At 42.0% G+C, this 8,457-nt stretch overlaps 1 protein-coding gene across 1 annotated transcript; it reads left to right on the top strand.

The window, feature by feature from the left end:
- The first annotated feature begins 3,817 nt into the window (after positions 1–3,817).
- LOC139474068 (uncharacterized) lies at positions 3,818–6,309 on the top strand. The gene is made up of 2 exons (XM_071256926.1): positions 3,818–5,276; positions 6,191–6,309. The coding sequence occupies exons 1-2, from the start codon at positions 3,818–3,820 to the stop codon at positions 6,307–6,309; spliced, it is 1,578 nt and encodes a 525-aa protein (XP_071113027.1).
- The last annotated feature ends 2,148 nt before the right edge of the window (positions 6,310–8,457 follow it).

Below are 8,457 nucleotides of genomic sequence, written 5' to 3'. Positions count from 1 at the left end.
CTACTACATAGCGAACTATACTCTGACAACGGTTACGACATAGCGAACTATGCCCTGGAAAGAGCATAATACCTATAAATATGCCAAGTCAAATAGTTTCCTTGTCCTGTCAATAAACCTCAAATGAACATTTGTATCGGACTTGTGACGTTTTCACAAGTTATCTAATCTGACTTGTGGTTTTCCTTCCACATAACAGTGACACGCCATGGAATAAAAAGAAACGCTGTTCAAAAGGTCGTTAACCTCACCCCCACTTCCACTCACTGCTCCGTCAAAGTGCAATAGATCCTAGCATGTATAACATGTTACGTATCGATTCTTAAATTGAAACAATATGGTAACCCAGAAATCTGTACGGTAAAGAATTTAGTGTGAAACCAACAAACAAACAACAAATGTATTACAAATAAATGTTAATTACTGTACAACATTTACAATGACAGTACATAATAGAGTTGTAGTACAATTTTCAAAGGCAGAGATCAGCATCAAACATAATTATATAGTGGTGATATCAAAAGTCAGTGATAATAGTATATTCACCCGGTTGCGACAGTGGTCAAGCTTCCGTGAATGGCTAGGCAGGGAATCATGGATGATGAGCGATCCTCACACTAAAGCTGGTCCCTAAGCGATGAAATGTGTGAGATATACATAACCACGCCCTTGTGCCACTATATGTATAGTCTAACTAGTTACTGAAAATGTCTACACAGTGAACATTACAAAATATTCGGCATGAGTCCACGGTATACCGGAAGTTTGAGGACTAATAACATGAAAAAACTCAATGCATTGAGCGTCTACCGAATATCAATAGAAGTGAGTGCGTGTAGTTTTACGCCCGCTTTAGGAATATTCCAGCAATATCACGGAGGGGCACACCGGAAATGGGCTTCATATATTGTACCCATGTGGGGATTCGAACCTGGGTCTTCGGCGAACGCTTTAACCACTAGGCTACCCCACAGCCCCGAATTTTATCAGAAACACTGTATCACAGTTACAATTACTGTTCAACAATAAGATACAATGCCATATAACAATTGATACTGATACTCTGCGAAGTGTGTTTAATTGATTTATTAGACTTAAATGCGATTCATAGATTTGGCAATGTATCCTATCAAACACACAGAGCTACACTATGCATACACATTATCTCATGTAGCTCTGTCGGGTCGATATACAGAGCTACATGACACATACACATTATCTCATTATCTCTGTTAGGTCGATATATAAAGGTTACCTGTGAGGTGAGGTGAAATTGGGTTTAACGTCGCGTCCAAGATTATTGCACTTATATAGCGACGTGCATGCACGTGTGTGTGTGGCTGCTTGTACTAGTCCAGACTGATGCCGATTTATAGCGCTAGCTCACTGAGATACCATGCTGCAGTTTAACATGAATACCCCACTCAGACACAGTATACTGACTCCGAGCCGACCAGTCCTTGTTTTAGCCCCTTAATGCCGAGCGCCAGACAGGATAACAACAAGTACCATCTTTTAACGTCTTTTGGTATGACGCGGCCGGGGATCGAACTCCGGACCTTCCTCTCTCCGGGAGGACGCTCTACCACAAGACCACGGAGGCGGTCTATAGAGGTTACCACGCGAGTGTGTTTGGGGATGGTACATATCCTGCATAAGGAATAAACATTGTATTAGCGAGCCTTGGCGAGCTAAATACATAGTGTTTATTCCTAATACAGGATATGTACCATCCCCAAACACACAAGCGTGATAACCTCTAATACCTCTCCGCATATGACCCCAACGGATATCGTCTTTACCTGCTTTGTCCTGCCGAGAAACCTACCCATTATATGATAAACAGAGCTCCATTACACACACACAATATCTCATGTAGCTCTGTCGGGTTGATATTCAGAGCTACATTACACACACACACAATATCTCTGTCGGGTCTATATACAGAGCTACATGATCCATACACATTATCTCATTATCTCTGTCGGGTCGATATATAGAGCTACATGATCCATACATATGTGGCAGTGTTGAATATATGCATATTGTCTGTATTTTATATATTTGTATACATATAATGTTTTGTAATGAAATGGTGTTTTAACCTTTTATTATGTTGAATTGAATTAAATAAACCTGTATGGCTGCTGTATTTAACAGCTCTGCATAACGACTTGATCTCTGCGTGGAGTTTTCTTTTCTTTTAACTTCTACTGGTTGTGGGGTAGAGTAGGTAGCTTGGGTCGGTCCTTTGTTTAGTACAGCTTGCGCCTGATTGGCCTTGTTTCAAATACTAACACCCAGCATTTAACCAGCACACCAGCCACTACACCTTGCCATGCGGACAACAAATTTCTGCTCTGTGTAGTATTTCCAACTGAGACCGTCCAAATAGATGCAGGCACCATAAGTTCTGTCAGTTGCGTTGGTGACACAGTTCCCGCCCCAGTTTCACCTACAGGGTATGCTTGTATTTTCTTGTGTATTAATGAAATTAATTAATTGTATTTATCATGCTATTACACATGTATAGGGATACCAATGTATATATTTTTATTTGTAAGTTATAACACATCCTTCAATGTATTTGTTGAAAGCAAGAGTTCTAACTATTTCTATGATGTCGTCGGTGTGACGATGTGAATGAATATAATGTGATGTGCTTTTATATATCTATGGTTGTGTATAATAACATACATATATATTTACGTGTATATATATCTTTACATTTAATATGTTTCAGGGCGTCTATATGTTCTGATAATAAATCCTCACGACAAATAACGACCTGTGTTATTCATGAACACCCCCGGTTACAAATGGAGCCCCCAGTGAGGATTTATCAGTGACATACCACCAACGTTGGATAGAGGAGGCACCTCAGATGTGATACTACAGACCTGGTCTACAGTGTACAGTACACAGCCAAGACCACATGAACTGTTGTTTGGTGATTGACAAATCTGTAAATATTGATTTACGTAAAGGCCTATATAGTGGAGAAATGCATATGCCGGCTTGTTTTTGTTCATGTTAGTTTAGTTTAGTTTAGTTTAGTTTAGTTTAGTTTAGTTTAGTTTAGTTTAGTTTAGTTTAGTTTAGTTTAGTTTAGTTTAGTTAAGCTTAGCTCAACTCAGTTTAGTTTAGTTTAGTTTAGCTTAGCTTAGTTTAGCTGAGTTTATATTTTGCGGGTACCCGTTCAAGGATAACATCAGCGCTCATCCGAATAAACATGTATTAAGTTGATGTTTATATATTTCAACGTGTTGGTGTGAATATGTGATTACCCTTTGTACCTTTGGTTAGATTATTTAATAAATAAATAGGTTGTTCGTATATATTTTTGTTTGAAAGTTGTGTGTGAATCAATGATGTGTGTGAATCCTTCCCCAATTGCTTATAGCACCCCTTACCTAAAACAAACTAAAACCTTAAATGGTTAAGGCATTAAATCAATTTAGCTGACTGTTAATTTAACATATTTAGCCCCTAAACACACTTGGTTACCCCATTGAACCAAGTATTCTTCCAGGTCCTATGTGGTTATACCATTACCAAATACAGTTGTTACTTGTCATATAGGTAAAGTAGGATCTATTTGTGTGTACTTGTAAGTTTATGACGAACTAGACGAGCACTTCACTTTGGCACCTACTATTGCATAATCCCCCTCATACCAGATAAACATTTACCACTGACCCATTGCAATGTAGCGTACCAAAGATACTTAGTCATTGTTCGGGAATAGTACAATTATCAGGTTGCTCATGTTTGTTTGATTTTTTTCTTCGTGTCCGCATTCACGCGTCCGTTACACATGTACACCGACATCCATGACCGAAGGACAACGAGTAGTTGTCAGTATTTCTGTTGCATAACGTGCAAAGTTATTTGTCTATCGCTATTTTCTTCTGAATCGACATTTCTACCTTTCCCACTCAAGACAATTCGTCTTCGTGGGTGTACCCATCTGCATATTTTTTGTGTACTTTATTTACTTTGCTACTCGTGGTTCCTGTTCTCTGTGATCATGGAATTTAAGGATGATGAATTGGAGCCTGTGGCTAATCTGTTCAGGAAGCTTGGTATGGAACCCAAGGACCAATCACCACAGGACCTGAAGGCATGGATCCAAGGAATGGCACAGCAAGCGGGGCCTTTGATAAAGGAAGAGCCAAGTCTACATGGACAGTCAGTGCCACCTCCAGGAGTGGAAGGCAAAGCCCAAGCTGTGGCTTATCACCAATTCCCAAAGTTACCTCTATTTAGTGGAGATGACACAGGAAAGGATGCTCCTTTCGATCTCTGGACCTATGAAGTTGATTGTTTATTTCAGTCCAAGTGCTATACCTCAGATGTTATAGATCAGGCTGTCCGCAGATCTCTCAAGGGGGAGGCTGCTAGAGTTGCGATGAGACTTGGATCTACAGCTTCTACCAAGGATTTACTTTCGAAGCTCCAAAGTATTTATTGCACAGTTAGGCGCAGGGAAACCCTCATGGCACAGTTCTATAGTGCAACCCAGTCGGAGGATGAAGATATTGCTAGTTGGGGCTGCCGCCTGGAACACCTCCTATCACAGATCACTGAGCACCATACAATTCCCATGAAGGAACAGGATGAGATGCGGAGAAACATGTTCTGGAGTGGTCTGAAACCAACAATGAAGGCTATATCTGGACACAAGTTTGACTCACTAGCTAGTTTTGATGAGCTACGAATCTCCTTACGGGAATTAGAGTACGACATGAAGCGGGGACTATCCAAGTCGGAAACAAAGAAGTGCAATGTTTCAGCTAAAATGGCTATCCCAGTTGAACCAGTTTCAAAGAATGACCTTGAGACCCTGACATCCGCCATAGATCAAATACGAGTGGAAGAGTCTGACATCAGGAAACGACAGGACACAGCCCAGTTATATCAACACCAGACATTCCAAGCAAGGCAAGATATGTCTTTTGAGAGGAACAGAAGAGGGAAGGGCCATGCCCTGGAGTACCCACCTCACCCAGCTCCATCTGGTAACACCGTCCATACCAGAAACAATTATGCAGGAAATGAACAACAGGATGAGTCCACGAGTGCTGCTTACCATTCTGGTAGCTATGGAGACAGAATGTTTCAAACAAGGTATGAGGATAGAAGTTCATCCAGAGATTACCCAAGCTATGCCAAAGATACCCGCGTCGGCCAAGGAAGTACTAAGTCTACTGGAGCCTATTCCACACCACCATATTGGGATCAGGAGGACTACCAAGAACCGATATGCTATAGATGTGGGTACCCTGGCCACATAGCATCGGGATGTAGAGTCAGACTAGATCACCTTCATCGACCTTTAAACTGGCAAGGGCCTATGGGAAGGGGTCACCATTAGGCTCATCGAAGAACCCCAGGGACACGCTGCCAGACGGACTTGTTGGACATGCAAATGAAGCATACATCACAGTTGATAATGTTCAGACCCGTGCCTTACTGGATACCGGAGCTACTGTCTCTGTGATATCAGAATCATTTTATGATAAACACTTAAAACACATTTCCTTGGAGCCACTTTGTGACATGTTGGATATTGAATGTGCTGGAGGAGACAACCTACCTTACAAAGGCTTCATTGAAGTTGGGATTAAGTCTGTTGGAGGTGGAATAGATAATGCAGAACCAGCACCATGCCTTTTCCTAATAGTACCCGACACCAGATATAATGCACATGTACCAGTACTGTTAGGAACAAACATACTGAATTGTCTGATGGAAAACTGTAAGCACACCCATGGAGTCAAGTACTTGCAAAAGGCAGCCTTACAAACGCCTTGGTACCTTACCTACAGGACCATGACCCTACAGGAACGGGAATTGCTACGCAATGACTGGAGGTTAGGTCTAGTTAAGAGTGTGGTGGACAAGAATATATTGATACCGTCTAACAGCATAGCATCAATTAAAGGACAAGTTGCCAAAGAAGTTAGATCACCCAGACTTTGTGCTTTAATGCAACCTACTCCAAAGTCAAGCATCAGCAAAGACATAGACATTGCCCCAACTGTCATTTCTTACGATGGTCGTCCGGATATTGTAGAAGTTCATCTCTTCAACGTGACCACACGTACTATAGTTGTTGCTCCCCATGCCCTATTGTGTGAGCTGCAACCTGTAACTCTTCAGGACCCACCTTGTGGTACATCTGTAGACTCTGCCTCCATATTGAAGAATATTGAGATGGAACAGGAAGGACTCTCTACTGATGAAGTTGGTTTGGGACTTGAATTAATTACAAGGTTTCAGGACATCTTCTCCAAAGATGATTAGACCAGGGAGCTAATTTCACAGGGAAGCTCATGCAGGAACTATGTCAGTTGCTCAAGATAGACAAGTCACAGACCACGCCTTACCATCCGATGGGAAATGGAATGTGTGAGCGCTTCAACCGTACTTTATGCAACATTCTCGGCACACTTGATCCTGACAGCAAAAGGAATTGGAAAGCCCATGTTGGACAACTGGTCCATGCTTATAATTGTACCCGACATGAGTCTACAGAGTTGTCTCCCTTCTTTCTGATGTATGGACGGCACCCTCGGTTGCCTGTTGATGTAGCATTTGGGTTAGACATGGAGCCAAGCAAGTCCAAGTCCATCAATAAGTACACCAAGGAACTTCGGGAAAGACTCAGTCAAGCTTACGACATTGCTTCCAGTGCAGTTACGAAGTCACGCAGTAAGCAGAAGAAGTACTATGACCAGAAGGCTAGAGCTGCTGTTCTAGCATTAGGCGACCGAGTACTTGTCAAGGTAGTGGCTTTTGATGGTAGACACAAGTTGGCCAACAGATGGGAAACGGATGTGTACATTGTGCTTGCCCAGCCGAATCCATCCATACCAGTGTATACAGTTGGTAAGGAGTGTGGAGAAGGACGGAAGCGGACATTACACAGGAACTTGTTACTTCCAATTGGATCCATCCCACAGCCTGAGAACCAAGAGCCACCCATACCGTGGCCAAGGAAAGTACATCCAGCAAGACCACGACAGAGGACTTTGGCACCGACTGTGACCATCCCAGTTGACGAGGCTGATGTAGACAGACCAGGATCTGATTGTGAAACAGAAAGTGAGGATGATTATATCGCATATCTCTCCCATGAATCCTCAGAATCTTCAGAGTCAGCTGTTTTTACAGCTGATAGGCCACCTGAAGCAGCAGCAGTAGAAGAGAATCAGAATGATGAGATGACTGCAGTCACTGAAGGAGATCAAGAGGAGGACACAGGGGATGCTCAGGAGGAACTACCCTCTGGTGAATCACTCACTCATCCTGAAGATCCTAACTCTCATTCTGGTGTAAGGTCATCTACGCCACCTGTCCCCCAACCTCGACGGTCTAATCGACAGCGGACACAACCACGGTGGATGACAAGTGGAGACTATGTTCTGTCAGCCATTGCACAGCCGGACTGGCTAACGAGAGCCAATTATCTCAACACCCTCCTTGATACAGCAAGTTTTTCTGATCAGTCACATCGAGTATCTGATGCAATCCTGGATATTGTGACTGGTAGGATTAAATGATGAGGACATCATTTCGTAGTGGAGGGAAGTGTGTGGAAGTGTTGTATATATGCATATTGTCTGTATCTTATATATTTGTATACATATAATGTTGTGTAATGAAATGGTGTTTTAACCTTTTATTATGTTGAATTAAATTAAATAAACAAGCGTGATAACCTCTAATACCTCTCCGCATATGACCCCAACGGATATCGTCTTTACCTGCTTTGTCCTGCCGAGAAACCTACCCATTATATGATAAACAGAGCTCCATTACACACACACAATATCTCATGTAGCTCTGTCGGGTTGATATTCAGAGCTACATTACACACACACACAATATCTCTGTCGGGTCTATATACAGAGCTACATGATCCATACACATTATCTCATTATCTCTGTCGGGTCGATATATAGAGCTACATGATCCATACATATGTGGCAGTGTTGAATATATGCATATTGTCTGTATTTTATATATTTGTATACATATAATGTTTTGTAATGAAATGGTGTTTTAACCTTTTATTATGTTGAATTGAATTAAATAAACCTGTATGGCTGCTGTATTTAACAGCTCTGCATAACGACTTGATCTCTGCGTGGAGTTTTCTTTTCTTTTAACTTCTACTGGTTGTGGGGTAGAGTAGGTAGCTTGGGTCGGTCCTTTGTTTAGTACAGCTTGCGCCTGATTGGCCTTGTTTCAAATACTAACACCCAGCATTTAACCAGCACACCAGCCACTACACCTTGCCATGCGGACAACAAATTTCTGCTCTGTGTAGTATTTCCAACTGAGACCGTCCAAATAGATGCAGGCACCATAAGTTCTGTCAGTTGCGTTGGTGACACAGTTCCCGCCCCAGTTTCACCTACAGGGTATGCTTGTATTTTCTTGTGTATT

This window comes from Haliotis cracherodii, unplaced genomic scaffold (assembly GCF_022045235.1).
Source record: "Haliotis cracherodii isolate W230 unplaced genomic scaffold, xgHalCrac1.p SCAF_3, whole genome shotgun sequence".
NCBI classification, from domain to species: domain Eukaryota; kingdom Metazoa; phylum Mollusca; class Gastropoda; order Lepetellida; family Haliotidae; genus Haliotis; species Haliotis cracherodii.
This window is presented reverse-complemented; position numbering and strand designations above follow the sequence as displayed.

Excerpts from the sequence above, each read along its gene's own strand:
- LOC139474068 (XM_071256926.1), top strand. The coding sequence starts at position 3,818 with ATGTACACCGACATCCATGACCGAAGGACAACGAGTAGTTGTCAGTAT. Across the intron at positions 5,277-6,190 it reads AGAACCGATATGCTATAGAT|ACTCTGCCTCCATATTGAAG; the intron begins GTGGGTACCCTG and ends GTACATCTGTAG.